Source organism: Anser brachyrhynchus (genome assembly GCF_964034855.1).
Source record: "Anser brachyrhynchus genome assembly, chromosome: 1".
Taxonomy (NCBI): Eukaryota; Metazoa; Chordata; class Aves; order Anseriformes; family Anatidae; genus Anser; species Anser brachyrhynchus.
In genome coordinates, this window is record NC_137694.1 from 74,883,984 (window position 1) to 74,908,463 (window position 24,480).

The 24,480-nt window shown below is 38.9% G+C and overlaps 1 protein-coding gene and 2 long non-coding RNA genes across 3 annotated transcripts in view; 2 read left to right on the forward strand and 1 right to left on the reverse strand.

The window, feature by feature from the left end:
* EFCAB6 (EF-hand calcium binding domain 6) overlaps positions 1–24,480 on the forward strand; it is an 81,878-nt gene that overhangs the window by 16,811 nt on the left and 40,587 nt on the right. Inside the window, 3 exon segments of the mRNA XM_080575793.1 lie at positions 10,284–10,464; positions 15,805–15,943; positions 16,652–16,871. Coding sequence (XP_080431919.1) covers positions 10,284–10,464; positions 15,805–15,943; positions 16,652–16,871 — 540 coding nt within the window.
* LOC308198635 lies at positions 18,594–19,906 on the reverse strand. The gene is made up of 2 exons (XR_013954066.1): positions 19,868–19,906; positions 18,594–19,239 (listed from the first exon to the last, which is right to left on the reverse strand). It is a non-coding gene; the product is annotated as an uncharacterized lncRNA (long non-coding RNA).
* On the forward strand, positions 19,074–19,877 carry LOC308198600. Its single transcript, XR_013954043.1, has 3 exons — positions 19,074–19,197; positions 19,319–19,468; positions 19,689–19,877. It is a non-coding gene; the product is annotated as an uncharacterized lncRNA (long non-coding RNA).

The window sequence follows — 24,480 nt, forward strand, 5'->3', positions numbered from 1 at the left end:
TGCAGCCGATACGCACACTGAGTTGGATTTACAAATTATGCCAGTTAGGCTTGTAGTAGAGAGGTACAGAAAGTGGCCATTTTTTGTCATTTAAAATAAGCATCCCAAATGAAATAAATGTTAGCATGGGGGAAGGCAGATAAAGGAAATGTTACGCATCACAGGTCGTTGTCACGCTGGGATGAAATACCACCTGGGATGACATGGTAGCCACCCATGACCCTGGCCACTGTGATTTCACACTTGGAGAGAGATTCTGCTCTGAGGAGTAGATCTGCTCTGGACTTTATAGCTGGTTTGTACCCAGCTATTGATGAAAAGCAGGTGCAAGTAAGCTTGAGTTTATGGGAGTCTTTACTTTTTGTCTCCTCAGTGGTGATGCCAGCTTCATCAATGTGGCTTTCCTGTAGAAAAGGCAATTAAAGATTGTACAAATAAAAGAGGATGGCTTTTTCAAGAAATCACTTCATTTTTATCATTACTTTAGGAAGTAACTCAATCAGAGTAATCTTAATAACAGCAATGGGCAGAACCTGAACCTGGAAACCACCTAGGCCTCCAGACAGCCAAGAGAATCTGAAGGGCATCTCGGCCTCCTTTCTTTCACCTGAAATTTTGCACAGTACAGTATTTGGCCAGATCTGCAGTTACATGGAGATTTGCTGTCAAACTGCGATCCTATGTTCATTTCTTTTCAGAACCATCTCGTTTTAATGCCTTTTCACTTATAGATCGAGTACATTTTTATTCTAACTGCTACTGCTATAGACAGATCCTAAAACAGGTGAAATAAGCCAGTTTTTGTCGTTATTTTCCCCTGTGCAAGCCTGTTGTCTTCAAATTATGCCCTGAGTAAGCTGAGTGCCACTTGGAACTCATTCAGTCCTAGTGGGTTTTGTTTTACCAGACTAAGGGGAGAGACAGACAGTAAAAACCCTGCATTGTTAGTCAGTACATATGTCTCTTCAGTCACTTAAAGGAGCAGGTCTATGAAGTGAGGTATACGCTTTCCTGCACAGTCACTTTTTAATCATTTTTCAGAATTATGTTTGTCATTTTAGTACAGTTTTTCATGTGGTAACACTATCACGGTTTAATATCAGGAACACTTTTTGCTCTTTCCTGCACTACTAATTCATTCAGTTGTCAGGTGGAGGAGATCCTTTCTGATAAAATCACAGAAAATTGGAAAGATTTTCATAAGGCTTTGCAGTCCTGTGACCCTAAATGTACTGGCACTATTAAGAGAAGTCATCTAAGAAAAGTCTTACAGCTGTGTTGTCCCTCTTTGTCAGATCAACCATTTATGAAGTAAGTTGATGATGTGTGAATTGTAATAGATTTAATGTAATTTCTTTTCTTACCCTATCTTTCTTCCTGTCTTTTAAAATGACAGCTATAGTTGGAGGCATTAAGGATTTTGGTGTGTCTTAAGCATATAGAAAGTAAAAGATTGGTGGAGGAAATGCCCCATTCCTCACATGAGCAGCAAGTAAATCTCTTATTTCCATGACAATTACAAGTTGGGAACTTGTCAGTTTGACATAATTTCACTATTTCAAAGGTGACATGAGCCTTTTCTATAAAGGAACAATTACTGTGCTGGAGATCCAAGTCATTATCAAGCATAATTTAGTATTTCCAAACACAATGTAATACAAAATGAGTTGAATTAATGTTATGTCTTTCCCCAGTAGGCTATTGTTGTAAAGAACAGAGAAATGAAATTTAATATTGTTAACATGAAGTCTCATTTTCAATATGAGCAGACTCCCCAAACTGGGGAGTGAAAATAGGGACAAGCATGGGGAGCATGAGGTCAAGATATCTATGTCCAAAGGAAAGGGAATTGTATTTAGGCATTTTTTGCACTAACAGGTCAGTCGGGTCATAATCGGGTCTAATCTACCCTCACAGGAGCTCTAGCTTTCTCTTCTTACAGCCAGTGACTTTCAGAAAAATGTGAAATTCTTTCCTACCTTTAAAAACATAATAGGAAAATCAAAGAAATCAGTTCCAGTCTGACACTTTACAACCCAGTGTCCTGCTGATCATTGTCAGTGAGCAGCAAACACAACAGCATCAATAGGAAATGGCTTTTGGAAAATAATCTTTGATCCTGAAATATGAATGAGCATGAATGTGATCAGTAAAACCAATTCTACTGTATGTATTTTCCTTTCTATAAATGTCTTAGAGAAAATTTCGGGTGCTATGCATTGGGTTCACAAAAGTCATGTTTCCAGCACAGTGTGCTGTTATAATAATAAATATATATGTATATATAATAAACATGTTTTCATTATCTGTCAGTTTTATAGCTCTGCACTATGTAGCATACTATCAGTGGTCATTGATCATGAACAAGTAATTATCCTTGGAATTACCTGGGACTCAGCAATTATACAATTTTCTAAATAATTTTTCTACCATTATTTGTGTCAATGAGAGAGCTGTACTGTAGGAAAAGTCAGGAATTACAGTCACTTTGAATCACAAAGTGGTCTTTACTTGAAATTCTAAACATTCCCTGTAAGAAAACAACATAGAGTAAAGCAGTGAAAGGCAGACTGGTACGGTTTAATTCACTGATGATTTTAGTGAATATGTATTTTACCTTTGTTTTAAAAGGATGCAAGATAAACACTGTGAGATCAGTCTAGCAAAATGCTGAACACTGAAGTTGTTTTCTAGCAAACCCCAGGAAAAAAAATTAATACTTTTAGGATTTCTGATATGGTGAGCATAGAGCGTATTTGCATTATCAAACTGCAGCATTGTTAAACAGTTCAGCTATCTGTGTTTAGCAAAGCAAGATATGTGTCACCATAGATGGGATGAGTTTGGAATCTTTTCATAGGAATGCATTCTGAAATATTCATCTAAAAGACAAGGTTTGAATTCCATTGTCAAAGACATTCAGGGACATGTAGTCTTGTATTGACCATGTTTAGTCCATGAACGCAGTCTCATTCATGCTGTATTGTTTATTCTTCTCTAGCAGAAGAATAAGAGCACCTGTTCTTAGCAGTATCATTCGTCAGGGTTATGTTCTAGAGAGCTGATGACCACACTGAAGAAGAAATGTAATTCTTATAATAAGACGAAGAGAGAATTTATGTTCAGCAATGCAATAGATGACCTAATCAATTGGAGAAATGTTTGGTTTTAGGATAAATGAGTATAAATTAGCTAATTAAGTTAGAATGGTTCATCCACATTTGAGGAGATATTTTTGAAAAATCTACTTTGTATATTACTCTTAGAGTTGTCATTCTGTGATTTAGCCTGACACTTTAAAAATGTTTTGACTTGCATCTTTTTACCAATCTATATTTCTTTGTTTCAAATGTGGCTTGTTGTTGTTAAATCTTAAAACTATTCTAGAAAAACATTGTGGATTATGCAGAGGAACAGTGGATGGCACTGTTCATTCGCTGCTCTACAGCAGTAAGAGATGCTAGGTTTAAAAATGATGTATTTTAAAATAATAACCAAAAAAAGAATTATAGTTGACTCCTCTAAATGCATACATACTGGCTTAAGACTATCACATCTGTGCTGGGAATGTCATAACCAGATTGCGGATTTAGCACGGGTGCTTTAAGGGATGCAGGGTTTTTGAGCAAAAGGTGATGAAGTGACTGAATTACATTCTGAATTCCAGTGGTTCAGCCATATCAGTCTTATTTATTTGAAATGATATTCTGCTTTGGGGTCTTCTACTATAATTGGACTTTTGCATTGATGTGACTCATCCTGAGGCACTTGAGGACAATACTGCTATTGCTGCAGCCGAGTAGCTGGCATGCTTGTCCCAGATGGCTACCTGTGAGATGACATTCAGACTGGGGAAAAGAAGGACCAATTTTTAAGGGCATTTGGAAGACTTTTAAGGATTACACTCACAAAGCAGATGCTGCTCTGTAGTGTTCACAGACATTTTCTGTGTGAAATCTTCACTTCTTTTTTTGTTTGTTTGTTTCTGTTTTGTTTTGTTGTTGTTGTTTGTTTGTTTGTTTGTTTTCCTCCACACTGAGCAGAGCTTAACAAATACTAGAAAATGGAGATTCTTTTCCCTCTTTCCATTCTGATACTTTCTCCCCTGATGTGGATTAGATTTCGCAAAATAAATGAAAGCTTGCATTTCATTTTTTTCAGAAGAAAGGCACTGGAACACATGACATGTCAAGTTACCAGTGTTTTTTTTACCACAGATGTGTTTTTAGTGTCAATCTACAGGACTTTGGTGTAAGTGGAGTGCAGAGAATGCCATATTTCCCCAGTACAGTACAAGGACAGGAGCATTCTGCTTTAATCCAGGAATTCCCCAGAGCTCTGTGAACATGAATGAAATCCTGGAAGGCTAAACAGCTCAGTGAAGCAGCAACAAGGGCTTGATGACAAGGGCATTGATTCATGAGCTCTGCTAATTTATATGGGAATGAATCAAGAGGGCGATTTAACAGGCCCAGAGAGTTACCCACCTGACCTCTTGGCTGGATGTTACCTTCAGCATAACAAAAGGGGCTGAACAGAGCATCTACCCTGGACTGCTAGCGTTCACAGCCAGGAGTATTAAATAAAGCCATTAGTGATTTCATTTTACATTCCTATGCCAGGTGGCAAGTTACAGTAGGCAGGGGGTTCATTCATGATTTCTGTCAGGTCTAGTGGTGCAGTGGCCATGATCTTAGCTAGTTCTTCCACCAGTGCTGCTGAGTTTGACAGGATAGTGGAGGGTGAGCCAAATTTCTTCCAAGCATCCATTATATAATTCAAGCATTAATTATACATGGTATTCACAAAGGGTAACTACAGGCAGGAGATACTTTTCTTCTTAGGCTCCTTCTAGAGACAATAGAGCTCTTCCAGGTAATGATATCGTGTTTATGTTAGGTTCCCGCTTTCTTTTTAGCTTCAGAAGGAGCCTGGGAAGGCTAGTTTCCAATACTTAAGGATAACCTTCTGAATAATGCCCTTAACTATATATGGAAAGGAAATGTGTTACTTTGATCATCTTTGCCTTAAGACATATGTATTATGTATTGTTCTCAACCTCTGAAATTGTTTTCAAATTCTTATTTTATCCAGGTTATGCTCTAAATATGAGGATAATAATTCTGGTGGGATCTTTTACAAGATGCTTTTGGATAATTTAAAAGTTGCTGTTCTTCCTGGTGACTTAAATGGTATCAGTTCACATATATCAAAGGGAAGCCAACAAAGGGAAGAAAAAAGGCAAACAGAGCTTTCAGAAAGGTACTGTTATTAATACAGACAACATTATATTTAATGTGAAGAAAAAAAAAAAAAAGACTCAGACTGAGGGTACATGCTTCTTTTCTAATAGTAAGTACTGTCCTCAGCTGATCTCTCATTTCACAGAGATATATTCAGTTGTACAATGCTCAGAGCATTGCATCAGGAGAACAAACACGTATGTATCATTCATCAAAGACTGTAGAATTCAGGTAAAAATGGTTGAGCTTCCTTTACAGGGTCCACAAGGATTGTATCTCACTGCATCATTCAACAACTGCGGTTTTACCCTTTAGATAACATCTGATGAGTAAGCTTGTGATTCTCTGTAGAATCAGCGTGGCTCATTGCTCAGGAACAATAGTACACCTGATGGCTGTGACTACTGCAGGCCTCCATGTATGGCCTCCATCTGTCTGAACCAGCATCACTAATATTGGCACCCATGTTACAAAGATGTATGGTTTACTCACTTCTTATTTTGAATATATGGAAATGTCTGCATAATCAAGCAGAAAACAAAATATAACCCAAACCAAACAACCAACCAACAAAAACAAAAGAAACTGAAAAAAAATCATGTATTCTAATGTAATGAGCTTTGTTTTCCTTAAAATTGTATTGTACACATGTATTTCCTTTCACTTGAACCCAGTGAAAGAAATATTTACCTTAATATATCCATGAAGGTATTCACCTATCTTCCCTCATTTTTAAGGGTGCTATTTAGTAAAACAGAGGCTACCCACCTGTGCAAAGATCACATTTTCATCAGCAGCTCTGAAGACAGGAGTATCTGAAATCAACAATTCTGTTAGTGATGCATCTTGTCACAGATCATCCTGAACCTTCTTTTTTTCCTTTTCAACTATCTGACTTTTGTGCTTCACTAGCTATTGGGAGGAGGTCATTTGTTTGAAAGTGTCACCTGACTACCCACCATTCATGTTGGTTGATTGCATTATTCTTATTTCCTTAGGAAACTGAGGTGAAAGTGGTGCTGATTGGAGGGTAGTATAATTTAAAATAGAAGCTTGCCTGAAACCAGGGTAGATCATAAGGATCCCTAGTGGCTCTTGTGTCTCTTAACAGGCTTTGAACTCTTTGTGACTCTGTAATTACTGCCTAGATTTCTTAGAAATAGGTCTTAACTCTCCAGTTCTTTTCCTTTCCTCTTTTTAAAGTTAGGTGGTGTGTGTGCTTTTCTGCATAAATTTGGGGCACCATTTTAGCCAGTTCTTTACATACCAGTTTGAATACATAGCAAAATTTATAATGTGTTCTTGCCTTATTTCTTACTAGTGTTCATTTTTCAAGCTACCTGTTTACATTTGACTTTTTGTTGAAGACTGATACAGAAACAGTCTTTAAGAGCTTCATTCCCCTTAATATAATCTGTTGGTAGTTTTTTTTTCCCTACTGAATAAAAAGCCCAAATTTTTCTCAATTGCTCTTATATTATTTAAGTATTATAGAATGAGTTCTTATTACTCTTGATGTTTTTGATACTGAATCTCATATTGTGTTACGGCCTTTCAGATTTTGGTCATATACAGTCATGCTTCTCTTTTATACTACGATGGCATGTTACACTGATGTACTGGCAGCTCTACTTAAGTCATTTTCCCTTTAAACACATTTCCTATGAGACCTTACATTCTTGAGTATGTAGAAATATGCTTTTTTTCACTATTCTCCTGCCTTTCTTTTACAAGAATCATAAGCTTTGTTGTTCCATCAACCCTCCTGCCTAAGCTGTATTTTCCCTTTTCAAGCCATTTCTCTTGGTTAGTTAGAATAAAATTTAGAAAGATTTTCACTTCACTAGATTTTGCAGCATCAACAGGATACCACTGACACATTCTGATAATTGACTGGACAACCTGTGTTCTGCTGTAATCTTTACCCAACCAATTAAAATCTTCTTTTTTTTTTTTTTTTTTTTTTTACCCTGGGTGATTTTGCTTCCTTTTTTGCTTAGAAAAAAATCTTCAGATCTCCAAAAGCTTTAAATCTAAATCCTGTTTTCCCTCTTGAGGATGTATAGTAGGCATCCTGTAATTTTAGCACTCAGATTCTCTTAGGCTTTTATCAGTAGAACTCCAAATAAGGTTTAATTTACCAAATGGTAAAATTCCAAGGTCTTCCAGGAACCATAAGGACTTCCATGCCCCCTTGTTTATACCACTTTTCTTGTACTCATGCACTGACAATCAGCATGCTTGATCTTTTCTGTCTGGCTTTGTCTCTTGTGTAACTGTGTTATGTGTGACCCTATTCCAGGTAGTTATAGACCCTCAGCTAGGTGGCTGTGGTTAATGCTTTCCCATGAGCACAGCTCCCTTTTTCAATCCTAATTGAAGGCTTCTCTATTAGAATCATACAATATCCCAAGTTGGAAGGAACCCACAAGGATCATCTAGTCTAACTCCCAGGTCCAATCAGGACCACACAAAAAAACAGACCATATATCTGAGAGCATTGTCCAAATGTTGTCCATAGCTTTGGGACTACACAAACGCTTCTTGAACTCTGGCAGGCTCAGGGCCATTACCACTGCCCTGAGGGAACCTGTTCCAGTGCCTGACCACACTCTTGGTGAAGAACTTTTTCCTAACAACCCCATCTGACCCTCCCCTGTCCCAGTTCCGTGCCATTCTCTCGGGTCCTATCGCTGGTCACCAGAGAGCAGAACTCAGTGCCTGACCCTCCACTCCTTTTCATGAGGAAGTTGTAGACCACAATGAGGTCTCCCCTCAGTCTTCTCTTCTCCAGGCTGAACAAACCAAGTGACTTCAGCCACTCCTCGTACATCTTGCACTTCAGACCCTTCTTCATCTTTGTAGCTCTCCTTTGGACACCCTCTAACAGTTTTATACTTTCTTATACTGTGGCGCCCAAAACTGCACACAGTACTTAAGGTTATTATGAAGTTATCAAGCTTTCCAAGAATAAGCCACTGACAAGGAAGATAGTCTTCCAGATGACATGCTGCAAGTAATCATTCATTTATTTCCAGGATACACCCAGCCTTTGCCTCAGTCTTGAACTTCAGTAAAGTGGAACAATATAAAGAACATTTGAATTTACCTTCTTCACCTGTCCTGTGTTTACTTTTTCATTTTCTTGGGGTCATTCATGCCAAGGCCTGTGTGTATCCAGGAGAGCATATTAATCAATGGGATGTGGCAGGTAAAGTTGGTAACGTTTTGGTGATCTCTTGTATTCAGACAAGATAGCAGACCTCTCAGAAGACCAGGTCACTTCAGCAGATGAGTCCACCTGACTTACTCAGAAGCGATCCACCAGTAACTGTCATCTTTTGATTCCTCTTGGGATGCTTAGAGTTAATCTTCTATGTGCTACTCAGATCAAAGAATAACTCTTTTCATTAGCATATTTTTAGAAAGAGAGTTAAAATTTTAAGATTATCTTCAAGTTTAGGAAATACTATAAAATATACCTAATAAATCTATAAAAATAGGAGCGCTGAATAATTCTGCATTTTGCTTATATGGAAATACATGCTCTCAGATTAAACAAAAGTAATTGTTCTATATTTCCTTTTCATGGGGTAAATCCATAACAAAGGCAAAATAGGTACAAGTGGGACACATTACATACCCTTTAATTTAATTTCTTTTCTGTGTTTTAAAGTTATTAAATATTTAATTGTTATTTACAGTAATGGCTTATTGATGAAGGCTGTGGTATTGCAGCAGAAAGAGTATACAGTTCATATCTATGAGCTTAGAGGGCCTGAAAAAGAAAGGTATGCTGTGCATTCCTCACAAAGGAAAAAAAATGGAAGTGACCTACTTGGGATCCAAGAAGAGGAAATTTCACCTTCACAGGAAAAAAGGATATGTCCTAAGTGACATTTTTTCCTTTTAAAAATCGATGTAATCGATGTAAAGACTTTAATTAACTTCTTTCATGTTGGCTTAGTCCTCTCGTGTTAACTCAGTATGTATTAAAGGATAGAGGTTGGTCCTTAGCTGATGTAGAAACCCAGGCTCATTATAAAGTAAGCCTGTGATTTGGAGGTCTAGCATCTCCATTTGCAAAATAAATACTGCAGAGCAATGTCAGTCTGTTTGTATTTTTAAAAGCAACCTCTTCTTAAGAACCAGCTATACTTAAGAAAGGTTTGCACAATATAGGCCTTGGAATCAATGTGCGCTATTACTTGATCAACCTGTCTTCTTTTTTTGTATCAAAAAAAACTTCTTCTGTGTCCATGTCTTGTTTGTAGTTAGTCTTGTTCATTATTGCTGAATCAAATATTTGAAACTACAAAAAATAAGCAATTTGTCTTCATGCACAATCTTTCAATTTTAGAAAGAAGCAGATTGAAGATCAAGCTAACAAATATGCCAAGAATAGAACTGTTGATGAAGTAATTAAAAGGCTGACAGACAGAGTAATACAACAGGCAGCAACTATTAGAGAAAGCTTTTTTTACCTACAACAAGCAATCACATGGTAAAATTAGTAAAGCTGGCTTGCGGAAGATAGGAAAAATATTTTTCTCTCTCCTGTGCTTTTTCCAGAAGGATGCTTATTGTCTTCTCATTGTGCCTGCTCACACAGCTAGGGTTAAATCCTTCAGGATTGTTTCAGTCACTAATGAGCTAAACAAGCCTCATGCAGGTTATTGTATGAGAAAGGTTCTCAGCTTGTATTAAAAGACATAAAATTGTTATCCTGTAGCAGCATCTCACCTTAAAACCTTCAACTGCTTGCAGTGTCAAAAAGAACATGTATGAATTGGGATTTGCGAGACACAGTTGGAACTTGGAGGTCTAATGTCAGCTCTTAATACACCTCTTATGCAAAGTGAGTGGGCATATCTTAAAGAATTGCTTAGCCTTAACTCAGAGTCTTTTAAACTGTCTTTGTAACTCCACAGTAGTAATTGCTAGGAACTGGATATTGTTACATGAAGAATAAGTTTCTTAACAGATATAGAATGACACTTTAGTGAGAATTATGTAAACTAGTTTTATGTCATCTTTCAGATTTCTGAGCTTCATCCTCCTCTGAACCTCTCATGGACTGCAGTGTGGCTTGTAATCATGCTGAGGTTGGGGGCGCTCCCTGGGGTCCCTGGCTGGCTGTCTTCCTTGGTCACTCTTGCTCTGCTTTCAGAGGAGTTGTGTAAGGGATATCTCCTAAAGCCATCTAGTAGCATTTCAGAGTGTTGACTGTTCTCCAACAGGAAAGGAGAACCTTCCTCTAACTGTTATTTGAGTTCAGTTGATTCGAGCATGTTGTAGTTTTCCACTGTAATATGTTGGGGAAAAAAAATCCACAACAATATGATTGTGTTGAAATTGTATAGTTTTTACTTGCCAAGGATTCCAACTGGATTTTGTATGTCTTTTTGAGGTATGTTTTTATGTGGTGTTCCCAGGGCCCATCGCAGCCTTGACTGCTTATCGAACTCTGCGTGTTGTCCTTTAGACAGTCTCATAAGGTCATGGATTTGGGATTGTAGCTGTGATGCTGATGGCACCCAGCTGTACATTTCTTTCTTTCCACATTTCAAAGCAAAATGCTTTGCTGAAAGTTGGCATGGGGCAGAAAAAGAGAGATGATGGCAGTAATGCTCCCCTTGTCTACCTAGGTTTAAGCAAGAGCTGCTGCTAAATAGTGTTATGACAGTAATTCATACTCTGCACTTTGTCCAGATACTGAGGTAAGATAAGAGTCAGAAGGTCAAAAAAGAATTGTACCTTTGAAAATGGCCTGCATAGTCCCTTGGGAAAATTTGTCCCAATCTATTTTTACTGTGGTTCAGCAATAAACATCATTTTCCCATCCATGTTCCATGGGTTGCACGTGTTTTTGCCAAGCTACTGTTGCATAGGCAAATGTACTGGCTGTAAGGGGATGACAGATCTGTTGCCTTCTTTTCCCCCCTTCTTAACATGAATGCATGATGCATATGATAAGACGAACGCTCAGTTACTATAGCGTCTTCCCCCATGAACACTATAGTTACATCTAGCCACGTCTTCATACCCTTGCATAGATATCTTTCTGCAATTGTGTGCAGAAAGTGAAATTGCTTTGCAATGAAGGGAAGGGAAAGAGGGAGGACAAAACACACAAAACATTTATATTTTCTCTTAAAATTTTCTTGTTAAAAATACACCTATTAAGAATGTGTTAAAGTGCAACTCATCCCTGCCATATAGATCTGATATCTGTGGCACATACCTTCGGGACATACAGGCTTTGGTTGCTGCAATTACACTACAATGTGATACCTAAGAGGCTTATTTGTTGCCTGCAGCTAATGCAGTAACATGCATTTTGTCACTCTTAGGGAGAATAAACTCATTCTGCCTGCAGCTTTATCTTCTCCATTTGCTGTCTGCATACAAGTCACATTTAAGATATTTGTCTAATAACAGAAGCCATTGAAAGTTAATCTTTGTGATTTCATTGGTTTTTTATTACACTAGTCATGATGCATTTCTGAAGTTTTGGCAATAAGCAAAGGGTAAAAAATCATAATCTATGTGCAGCTGCATATATGCAATACTGCCCTGTGGTGTTCTTGAATCCTGCAAGCTCAGCAGAGTCCAGCTAGGTGGAATATTGTCCAGGAGCTCTGCTCTGCTGTTGCTGCTGCTTTTCATCATTCAAAAAAAAAGGCCTGTTTCCCTGCAATAGTCTTGGTCTGCCCTGCCTGTTACGCTGAGTGAAATAAGCCTCCTCTGGACTGAATGAGGATGAGAGCTCTGTGAATAAGGGTGATTAAAAGGGATTTCTTGTTAGAACTGAAGCGGCTGACTACCTTATGTCTCTGGGAGCTGTCTGGGCATGTGTATTACCAGGTGAAATGCAAGCTGAAACCGAGTCACCATCACTCGTGATCTTCAAAAATCTCTGAACAGAACAAAGGGGTTTTAACCACTTCGTCCAAGTGGAATTTCAGCTGGGAGTTTTTGCATTGCTCCTGCTTTAACTTCCCTGACATTTCTACCAAGATGTTCATCAACCCCTGCCCTGAATTGTTTAGGAGCACAGCTGCTTTTCATCCCAGAGTTTGTGGAGTTTCAGTGGTAGATAAAGAATCATAGAATATCCCTAGTTGGAAGGGACCCACAAGATCATCAAGTCCAACTCCTGGGTCCAATCAGGACCACACAAAAACCAAACCCTATGTCTAAGAGCATTGTCCAAGCGTTTCTTGAATTCTGGCAGGCTCAGGGCCTTCACCACTTCCCTGGGGAGCCAATTGTGGGAATAGAAATGTTGTTTTTGCAGTGCTACATTGTTTAGAAGGAAGGAATGTGGTATTGAGATATGCTTACAGTGATAAGAAAGCTCAGCAGGTGACCTCCTAAAATACAGACAACCAGACTCCTTAGAGCAATCAGGTGAAAATCACTGTGTTAAGTCAAGCCAGATAAGGGGAGAAAACATTACCATCTCAAAAACAGGCCGGCAACTGAAGGCTAGGCATTGTCTGTGAAGCATCAGATAGATTGTGAACCTGGATTACCCACTCAGTGGGGAAACAGGGGAGGGTCCTGTCATCAAAAAGTATATAAACTGTGTTTTGGAACTAGCAGGGGCGCTCTCCTGCTTGTGGGGCGCCCACCATTGCAATCGCAAATAAATTACTACTTCACTGAGATCCTCGCCTGAGCCTAAGTTATTGGCTACGGAGTATTTCTCACACTATCCCAGTGCTCGACCACCCTCTGGGTGAAGAACCTTTCCCTAACACCCAGCCTGACCCTCCCCTGTCCCAGCTCCATGCCGTTCCCTCGGGTCCTGTCGCTGTCCCCAGACAGCACAGCTCAGCGCCTGCCCCTCTGCTCCCCTCATGGGGGAGCTGCAGGCCACCGTGAGTCTCCCTTCAGTCTGCTCTGTTCTGGTCCAAACAAACCAAGGGACCTCAGCCGCTACTCTCACGTCTTGTCCTCTAGACCCTTTATCATCTTTGTGGCCATTGTTTGGACACTCTGCAATAATTTTATGTCTTTCTTATACTATGGTGCCCCAAACTGCATGCAGTACTCGAGGCGAGGCTGCACCAGAGCAGAGCAGACTGATACTTCCCTCGACTGGCTAGCAATGCCATACCTGATGAACCCCAGGGTACAGTTGGCCCTTTTGACTTCCAGGGCACTATGCTGGCTCATGCTCAACTTGCCATCAACCAAAACCCCCTGATCTTGTTAGTGTTGGGGAGAATCGAATGGATGTTTTATTAATGTCTCTTAGGTGATGGGTCATACAGTATAATTAAGCATTGCCAAATGTACTTACATTATCAATTAATTTATGTATACTGGGAAGTTTAGGGAGTATATTATCAAATAATCTATGTATACTGGGAAACTTAGGGAGTATACTGAACAGTCAAATGAATCTTTGAAGGGGAACCCTGGGAGGGAACAGATACAACCTGACCTTGGATAAGGGCCTGGAAGTGCTGAAATGAGTTGAAGCAGAACCAAGGAGCGGAGGGAGCATGCGTCGAGTGAGAAAGGTGAAAAGTTTAGCAGAGAGGAAGACTCCTTACTTCATCTGGACGACCACCTGGACGACCACCAGAGAGCACCACGCATGTGCAAAGGGGAGGAGAGCTAATTAGAATGGAATGCGAGGCTGATGTTGCAACCTGTAATGAATATGTATACCTTACGTAATGTTGGATGTATAAATAATGGCTGGAAAGTAACGGGACTTGAAGCCAGATTTGGGCACCTGCCCCGGCTTCCAGCGCTGAATAAAGCACCTTCATATAATCACTTGGTGGTTATGTGGTTGCTACGCTAACAATCTCTCTAGAAGAATATCTAGAAATAGGTGTCTACCACCACTGTAAGCATTGTGGGGAATCTACCCTGGCCTTCAATTTCTGCTTCAGAAGAATGTGGGACTCCCCGTATCACAACTGCAAACCACGTGTAAATGTTTTTGATACATCATGTTATCATAGATGGCACTGGGCACCAATATTCAGGCAATGTAACCTGTCCTAATTGCATATGGTTGGGTATTTTGTGACGCATTTTTGGGTAACACTGAAGTTAAGTGATCTACATTGTCTACTGTTCTTTGACTGGATCCTGAATCTGTAGCTGGGGAGGTGTGCCAACCTCACTGCCTACATTTATGTCAAGTTTGAAAAGTGCTACTCTGACCTACAGACTCACCTAGAGCAGCCAGGTAGCCAATGTACAGCTGGACAGTGTTGCTTGTCCTCCAGGGTGGAACAAGTTACTCGAACAGTAAATAGTATAGTGGTAAACATAAAAGGATGTTTGCATTTGGATTTGTTATTCCAGGCCAAACCATAGAAATGGGCAAAAGATGTCTGCCTAATTTGGAAGTGGATAAGCTCTGTTTATTTGGATAACATGATGTAAGAGTAGCACTAAGGGAGGAATAGGGACAGAAGGGACACTAAGGGACAGAATACACACATTCCTCTGAAGGATAACTGATCGTTGTATGTCTAAATAAAAACTACAGACATAAAATCACCAGTTAGCCTTTGTAGGGTTATACCAACCCTGCCAGTTGTCTGTGTTTTTCTTTACAACTTACAGCATAAGGACACCTTTTAGCTGCTTGCCTATGCAGTACCAAAGGTATGATGAGGGTTAGTGAAGGGGGATGCAGAACTTTCCTTTACCAAAATTTCTGACCCTCCCCAGTCCCAGCTCCATGCCATTCCCTTGGGTCCTGTTGCTGTTCCCAGAAATTTCGTGCAGAAAAAAAAAACATGCAGAAATTTCCTTTACCAAAGGGTAATGTAGCACCTCTGGCTTCACTGGCCTGACTCTCCTAGTAGCAGGGCAAGAAGGCATACATCTTGCCTTTGCACCTTGGGACTTGGATTATTATTAATGTAGTTGGAAATCAGGAAGATGGCAACTGAAGTTTTGTCAGGTGTCCTGGAGTAACGTCCACAATTTGTATTATATATGTGGGTTCACTTTTGTGAAGGATTACAGTATCTCTTCACTGTGAGGTTGTCATCAATCATCTTCCTTTAAATAAGACTTAGAAACTACGTATTTTGTGAGCTATTCAGCACAAGACTATGACCTAGTCTTAGAATTTAATATGGCTTAATCTTGCATGCAGTTTTGGAAGAATTTTATCACTTTTTTTTTTTTTTTCCTCTGGATGAAAGTGCTAATAGTTGAGGCTGTAGTCACCAACATTGCTATTGTGACTGATTCTCTTCAGCTTTGATTGGATTTGTATGGCCAGATTTTCTTATCGCTACTATTTATGTATTTGATCTAATGGTAAATTCTTATTCAACTGAACATAAAATGTACTTGCTTATCCAGAAGCTTTACATCCATAGAAAGGAATGGTAATTTGCTAATTATTCTTATTTTTAACACTCTTTATGAGTTCAGCCATTTAATTATTTTTTTCTTTTAATCTGTGCAATTAACTAAAATATAATAACAGGAGTAATCACTGTAGGAACACTTGGAGAACCAGGACAGAGCTGTGCAGGATAATTATAAAGGAAAACACCTAAATCTGGAGTTACAAAGCAGCTGAAAATAATGAAAGGTTTTACAGGAAGCCCTCAGCAGCAGCAAGGGCTGCAATTACAACTTTTCAGGGAAACAGGAGGTGGGAAAAGGGGAAGAAAAACAGGGACCCCTCTACAGTCACCTACCAGGTAACATTACAATGAGAGACTGCTGCCATATTGGAGTACTCCGGCTCTTAGATGGAGACAGAGAGGCAGAGGGTCTGGAGGGAAAAAAAAAGAGAGAGAGAGAGAGAGAGAGAGAGAGAGAGAAGGGGACATAGGAGGAACACAGAAAGATCAGAAAGATTTTGCCAGATTAGATTACCTAAAATGGATCCCCAAATCTTCTTTGAAGAGCAGCAACCGAGAAGGGATCTTAACCTTCCACCTGGCTGCAGCTATGTATGGTTCAGGGATTTGAAGCATTTCTGCATTCTGCAGCATTTCTTGTCCAGGAAGTACTTTTGGCAGGTGTGTGGAGAAAAGTGGTAGTAGCAAACTCTACAATTGACAGATTTCTTCCAGTCTGCTAAATGAGTGAACTTTATTTCTTCTCACTTTTTACTTTCCAGGTGAAATTTAATCTTAGTCTGTCACTTGGTGCTTTTGCTTAAAATGCCAGTCTCAAAAATAGTCTAATTTTGCTCTGTCTCTTTCTGTGTAGAATTGAAGTTGTGCAGAGTAGATCTATATTTAAATGGCTTACTGCAAATATAAGGAAGAGAGAACAATTTTCAGAGTAATTTCAAGTTGAGCCATAGGATAAAACATCCAGACTTTTACTATTTTTACTAGTGGCATATTAAGTAACAAAATGGGCCATTTTATAGCTTATTTTATTTCTCTTGTAACAAGTGTTGAAGATCATGGCATGCCAGTGGATGACGGTCAATTCAATCTACTAACAGAAAAGCTAGGGGTAGCAGATGGAGGGTTGAGTTATCTGGATTTTGTCACGACATTGGAAGGTAAAGTAACTTTAGCACCAATACAGCATGAAAAAATCCTTTCATGGAAGATACAGAACTTTTCTTTTTCAAGAAAATACTATTGTGAAATTAGGAAGAGATCAGTGGTATGATTTTTAGCACACGGATGACCTTTCTGTCTGTAGTTCTTTCACTTCTGATCCAGTTAAACTGCTGAGTAGCTGACCCAGGGCTGGAGGGAAACTGGAATATATGGGATGTGGGCTAAACGTCCACAGAGAGGTGTGATGGAGATTGCAGAGTGACTAACAGATTGCAGAGTGACTGACTGATCTCTCTGCCTTGAGTGTGTTGTCGTCCCTGTCATTTCTTACTCTTATTCACAGTCTGGGGATTGTGTTATATCCTAAATTACAACAAATGATTTTGTCGTAGTGGTGTCCAGAAACATTTTTTGTTCTGTGTTTTTTTTTAAAAAAAAAAAGACAGTAACTATTCGTTTCAGGAATGAAAGATCTGTTAGTAAGCCATTAGTGATAAGTTTTTTAGTGGTGCTATATACAACTGGAACTCTGTGGTGTGATCTGGTTGCTTATTGGTTTGTGGCTTTAATTTAAAGTAGTGCTTTTGAATGTTAAAGCTGTTAAGGGACTTTACTAGAGAATGCTGAAATGTGGTTATCTATGAGTTAATTGATAGTTTTATTGGAGTAGCAAGAATCCCAGTGAGAGAGATCTAGGTTTACTATTTTTATAGACATAGATGAATTGTTCACCCATATTATGAAGATGTGGTGTCCATTATTGATTTACTGTTGCTGAGGAATGCAGGCCAGAGGAATATATTCATAATTTTTTCACCTCAGCTATTTGCTTTACTCCATCAGTAATTTCACTGATTTCAAGGCACTGTGAGTAAATGTTTTGATTTCTGACTCTTAAAAATGAATATGATGGAATCTGAATTCATTTTCTTAGGATGGAACCCTGGGTGAAGTGTAAAGCTAGTATTTTTTATTTTTTTGTATATCTTTTTCTATATATCTTCTTGTATATCGTGTCCAAAGAAAGGCAACAAAGCTGGTGAAGGGTCTAGAAAAAAAGTCATATGAGAAGCGGCTGAGGGAGCTGGGGTTGTTTAGCTTGGACAAAAGAAGGCTCAGGGGAAACCTTACTGTACTTTACAATTACCTTAAAGGAGGTTGAGCAAAGTGGGAATTGGGCTCTTCTCCCAAGCACCAAGCAATAAGATGAGGGGAAATGGCCTCAAGTTGCACCAAGGGAGGTTTAGGTTGGATATTAGGAGAAATTTCTTTACTGAAAGGGTTGTGGGGCATTGGAATACGGAAGTGGTTGAGTCACTATCCCTGGAGGCCTTCAAGAAACATGTAGATGTAGAACTTAATAGCATAGTTTAGCAGTGGACTTTAGAACTAGGTTCAGGGTTGGACTAGATGATCTTAGAGATCTCTTCCAACCTGAATGATTCTATGATTGTTCTTTTATGCCTAGACTTCCTGCATAAAATTTGGATGCCACCAAAATCAATGGAAGTTTTGCAGCTTCAAGGCCTGTATTAACTTCTGTATTATGCTTCTGTTATTTTTGTCAGAGGTGTGGTTTTACTATTTTCCACACTGCTACTATTATTTTCTGATGTCATTATTTCTTTTTTAGATCTAAGACAAGGGGGAGAGCTGACTTGTGGCTGGCTGACATAATATTCAGACTTTTCTTCATTCAGACCTTGAAGTTTAGAAGTTTGTGATTACAGCTGACTAAACATCTGTCCATCAATATAACGTGCTTTCATCCAGTAGCCTAATAAATGACATTTGAAGCAGATTGGTCTGGGTGAAAATGAGTGTGCCAGCTTTTTGTTTTAAGTCAAGAATCAACAGTATTTTTCCTGTTGTTAAAGCTTTTGCTTTTTATCAATTTTGAGAATCACAGATTTTCTTTCAGGATGTTACTTTATCTCATAGTTGTAAGAGGAAGTGTTTGATATAAAGTAAGTCTCAAATGTCAGAAAGGAAAGAAAAAGAAGCCCTAACTTCTATTTTTCTATAATTTATTAAGGTAGGGAGAAGTCTGACCCTTTTGTCTATAGTTATATTACTGGTAAAGAGTCCTAGTTTTCTTCTGGTAAGCTTTAGCAGGAAGATAACAGTCTGTATTGAATTTTAGTCAAAATTTCTACTCATGTTGTTATAAATTACTCTTTTAGCCAGAATTAGTTTATTGAATAAGCGATCAGCAAGCAAAACAGCACTGGGCGGCCGCGGAGTCCATGCTCCTCCAAACGGCGCGCAACCCCCCCCGCCCCCCTTCACAGTCCCCTTTTATCATCGGGTTCTTCCGGGGTTACGTAGCCCCCCTTCCTGGTACTGCGGCTGCGTCGACTGTTGCTAGGGGGTGGTCTCCGGTCCCTCTGGTGGTCGCACGGATGAAGGCAGTAGTCTTCCTCTGCTTGGTATGTGGTGTTTTTCCCTCCTTAACTGGTCATGTGGTTTGTCTTAAGATAGGACAATGGGTTATCGGTTTTGCAGTTATAGTATTTACACAAAGTTCTCTCAACTTTCCGTCCGAGACAGCAACAGGCAGGGAGCCTCAAGGTCCTTACAGCCACCTGGTGACTCCCTTTGTTCCTTCTTAATATAGCCATGGGAAATAATGAACAAACATGCTTCATACATCACACAGACTGGAACTGAAAAAAGGGAGGGATGTGTGTGTCTGTATGGGTGAGTACAGTTTGCAGAATCAAATCGGGAGAAATGAAAAAATGATGCAGTTGTTAGTGTTGGGGAGAATCGAATGGATGTTTTATTAATGTCTCTTAGGTGATGGGTCATACAGTATAATTAAGCATTGCCAAATGTACTTACATTATCAATTAATTTATGTATACTGGGAAGTTTAGGGAGTATATTATCAATTAATCTATGTATACTGGAAACTTAGGGAGTACATTGAACAATCAAAAGAATCGTTGAAGGGGAACCCCGGGAGGGAACAGGTACAACGTGACCTTGGATAAGGGCCTGGAAATGATGAAATGAGTTGAAGCAGAACCAAGGAGCGGAGGGAGCATGCGTCGAGTGAGAAAGGTGAAAAGTTTAGCGGAGAGGAAGACTCCTTACTTCATCTGGACGACCACCTGGACGACCACCAGAGAGCACCACGCATGTGCAAATGGGAGGAGAGCTAATTAGAATGGAATGCGAGGCTGATGTTGCAACCTGTAATGAATATGTATGCCTTACGCGATGTTGTATGTATAAATAATGGCTGGAAAGTAACGGGACTTGAAGCCAGATTTGGGCACCTGCCCCGGCTTCCAGCGCTGAATAAAGCACCTTCATATAATCACTTGGTGGTTATGTGGTTGCTACGCTAACAATAACATTCCCTCAATTCTCAGTAAGATGTGTCCTTGCATAGCGTGTGGATTTAGTCACCTTTCTGTGCAGTGTGACAGCTGTGCCGGATGCTGATCTGAGGCACCCATGTTTCCCTACCTGCCAAGACTGCATCAGGTCCCAGAAGTTAGGTACTTGTAGTAGTGATTGAATTTGTTTGCAAGTGTGGGTCTTACTCCCTAAATTTACTAGTCATGCCTTGGTGGTTCACAAAGACAATTTTGTTCTAAGTTATTGATGTAAATCAAGGGTAATCTTCCTGGAGTCACTCCAGGATTTAATTGTTTCAGAGATAATTAACATTTCCTTCTATGCGTACAAATGATCCACGCGGGCTCTTGAGTTTGAGGGAGAATTGAACAACATTGATTTGAAAATAAATAGGGAATTACAAAATTTAAAACATCTTCACTAACCTGCAGCTAGAGAAATAAGGCAATATTTAAAGAATTAAGTTTGCACAGATCTGAAGTAACAGTTCTTAATGGGTATCTTAGAAACTATGAAACAAAACCACAACTACCATGAAGAACAACAAAAGTAAAGGAAACTTGTAGAGATTAAAGATTCCACTAATGTAAAACATAGTTGTTATTTTATTTTTTTATTTTCTGAGAAAAAAAAACAAAAACAAACAACAAAAAACAGATGATAACAGATGCAGAGCTAGTTTGTGATCAGGCTCATTACTACCTTGTTATCAAAGCAAGAACCAGATGGCATGACCTAGCAAGGGTAAGAAGAATGTTTTCTTTAAATAAATAAGCAGCACTAATAGATTTCAGAACATTATGCAATGTTGATCTTCAGAGTCTATAAATATGCAAAAAGACCCGTGCAAAACAGCTCATTAATGATAAAAACTTACTGAGTTTAAAAAAAAAACAATTTGAATAATGCTCAATTTTTGTAATGCTAATTATATAGTAGATGTTATTACAGTTATTTCTGAAACTAACTTCATGTTTTACTATTGTTGGTTTTAATGTTTCTAAGAGTAGTTATGGGATTCATCCGAGGCCTATTCGATTACGTGCTGTACACAAACACATACCTATTGCTTTGCTGACTCCCAGCGTTGCCCTGCACACAGAAGCATTGATTTGGGGCGTTTACACCATCCAAAGAGACTGTCACAAAACTGTCTTATAATTTTTTTTCAGCATTTTTTTTAATTTGTTGAGGAGTTGCAATATTTCGACAACAGAATAGCTCAAGGAAAAATAATATTTTTTTTTTCATGAAATGTTTGTATAAATTGGACAATAGTACTGGTAGTCTCAGACTGTAAAATGAATGATTAAAAAAAAGGTAAAATCTCATTCATATTAGGTATAGAAGAAGTTGGCAAGGAAATCTGCATGTCTACCATTTTCCAGTGCCTTCATCTTCCACTGGCATACCTCAGCAATGGGTGTACCCACAGCTGCAAGCATAATTCTTATGCTCATGTCCCTGTATCTGCCATCAGTAAGAAACTTATAGATTACATCACCTTGATTAAATCTGCTTGACCTATGATGTCAATCCTGATTCAAGCTTGTGAGAGTTGCACATCCATCAAGTAGGAAATAGTAAAAAAACAATTTGGTGGGGGCAGACATTAAAAAAAAAAAAAGAAAAAAGAAAATCGGACGTGTTGTTGCATTATTTTATATTTCTTTCCCAATTCCCATTACTCATTAAGCTTATACAGAGATCAAACATATAGTCGAAATTGTTGGTTCTTGTTAGTGATGATTTCTTTTATGTTGCAGAATTTTCAGGAATTTGACAGTGAGGGAAATGTCATTATACAGCCAGGGGACTTGAAAAAAGTCTTGTTCAGATTTGGCATTCCAGTCACCCCAGAAGACTTTAGGAAGCTTTGGGCAAGGTATGACAACTCTAAATGATTAGCACTTGCAATAATGTATCTTTTATAGGATTACAAAACCTTTGGTAGTGCAGCGAATGACAATAGATTACTCTGCACACGAAATATTTTATTTTGTTATGATCGTGACCTTAGATCATGACACCATGTTACAGGAGGCTACATCTTATAACACTGAGCTCAAGAATACAGTTAGGTACATTAGTTTCCCATGAGTTCAAGGACAGGATTTTCTCTTGATTTCAGTATTACTGATCCCTTTAACATACATTTGCTCTTTGAATGGCACTTTAGGTCACCAGCTAAATTAACTTCCTTTTCATCAATTTCGTTTTATACACACAAAATGCTTGCCTTAGTTTGTGGTTGATGAAAGTCAGTTCTAAGTGTCTCAGGTCAGCTTGGAAATACACAGAAAGTTTCCATCAAGGAGGTCCATAGAGTCCGTATTACGTACCTGTCTGAAGTCAATGCTACCAGCCTCTCATTTTCAGAGCACTAAATTTGCTTACAATATTTTCTACCTAAAGAAAAGTGATTCTGTCAAAAGAAAAATGCCACATACCAAATACATAACAAAAGAGAGTAAGGTAATTTCGTGCTGTGTAAAAATGGCAAATAATATCATGAAATGTTTTTATAGACAACTAATTTGTTGTGAAGTGGGTAAAAATACTTGTCTGCCTTCAACAAAGAGGAGCTGTGCTATAGACTGTGTTTGAAATGGCGTAGATATCAGCTGTATCTGACATTATATAAAAACCTGCCTTCATTACAGATCTATTTTAAAAAAAAAATAACCACTCTCTCTTAATGTATTGAACCTGGGTGTATTGCTTCTTGGTTTCAAACTGCATTACATATATGTTTTTTTCTTAGTACTGATTCATCTCTGAATTATTTTCTACTCCATTAGATTTTACTTTCCATTCTTATTCCTTATGGATGCCATGGCACATTGAAGAGTATCCTTTTCATGTAGTTATCTGCTGCACAACTCCACTCCCATCAGCCACTCCTTTTACAGAATAGCTAAAATCTCTTATGTGCCTGATATGTCAGTAACTTGAATAAAGGAATTAGAGTAAAGCTGAGGCTAAATTAGGCATTACCATGCACTGGAGCACTAGCAGGGGGAGAAACTGCAGGGGAAAAAACTATGGAAAGGTTTATGCCTAAGACAATATGAAGAGTGTTTATGAGGCTAAATCCATATTTCTGAAGGATGATTACAGTTCTGAACATCTCAGATATGCATGACCTGTTTGAGATATTTGGGGCTGAATTTTTAGGAGCCCAGTTCTCTGTCTCAAGTCAGACACTGAAATGCAGCACTTCTGAGAGCTGGAAAATACTCCTGACAATTTGGTGCTCAGGGTAGTGTTTTCTGTGATTACAAAGCAAAGTCCTATCTTTCGAATCTCATATAAAGTCACTCTCAGTGTGGTATGGCACCTCTGCAAGGAAGGGAAGTCAGTGAGATTTGAGCTACAAAGTCACTTAAGATCATCTATAATGCATTTTTATGAGGAACACTTGATTATTTAAGAAGAGGATTTCTTTTTCTAGGTATGATACAGATGCAAAAGGATATCTTACTCATCAAAAATTTTTACAGAAACTGGGGATAGAGTTTGTGTTTAGTTTGTTAAGATGATACTGATACTGTATGTAATACAAATGTAATTTTCCAAACAGTCTCTGAAAAGGAGTTTCTGAAGGTACTGGACCAGGCTTATACATAGTGCTATTCCCTAGATTTGCTAAAGAGAAGCCTACCCTAGAGTGCATCATGAAACTTTTTTTAACATATTCTCCATGGATGTATATTACTTATTTTACAGACTTCATGGCAGGAGCTATACTGACAAATCAGAGTATCCAGGAACATTCTCAGACACAATCATCTTTGCTGATAACCTGCCAAAACAATCCTTGTCATACTTTGGCCTGTGTCAAGTACGATTCTCCCTGATCTCTCCCAGCACAGTTTGGGAGCAAGAATGCCCCAAGGACTATTTCTAATAGTCAGTTTGCAGGCAACTGGTCTCTTTTCATGTCTGAGAAGGTTCACTAAGCAGAGACGTGCCAGCTGGCCTCTGTGTCCAGAGCACTCCCTGGCCTGTTTATTGGTATAGTTTCAGCTTGTAGTTACAGTCTGAACACTGCTGTTAGATCAGGTTGAAGGGAAAGAGCAAGTGCAGATTTGTCACCCTACAGGTCTCTTCTCAGACTGCTCCAGGCAACATGGACTTAGACCTACCGGATCACAATCAACAGGTGCTTTTCATTTAGCTGGAATGATTGTGTGTGTAGGACATTCTGGTACCTTATCTACCCTGTCCCTTGGATGAGAGCCAAGTAGCAAGCACAGTTGGTTTCACAGCCCTCTAGCAGCTAGTTAAATTATCAGTAAACTGCATAGAAGCTGCATAGAAGCAACAAAAGACAACCATGA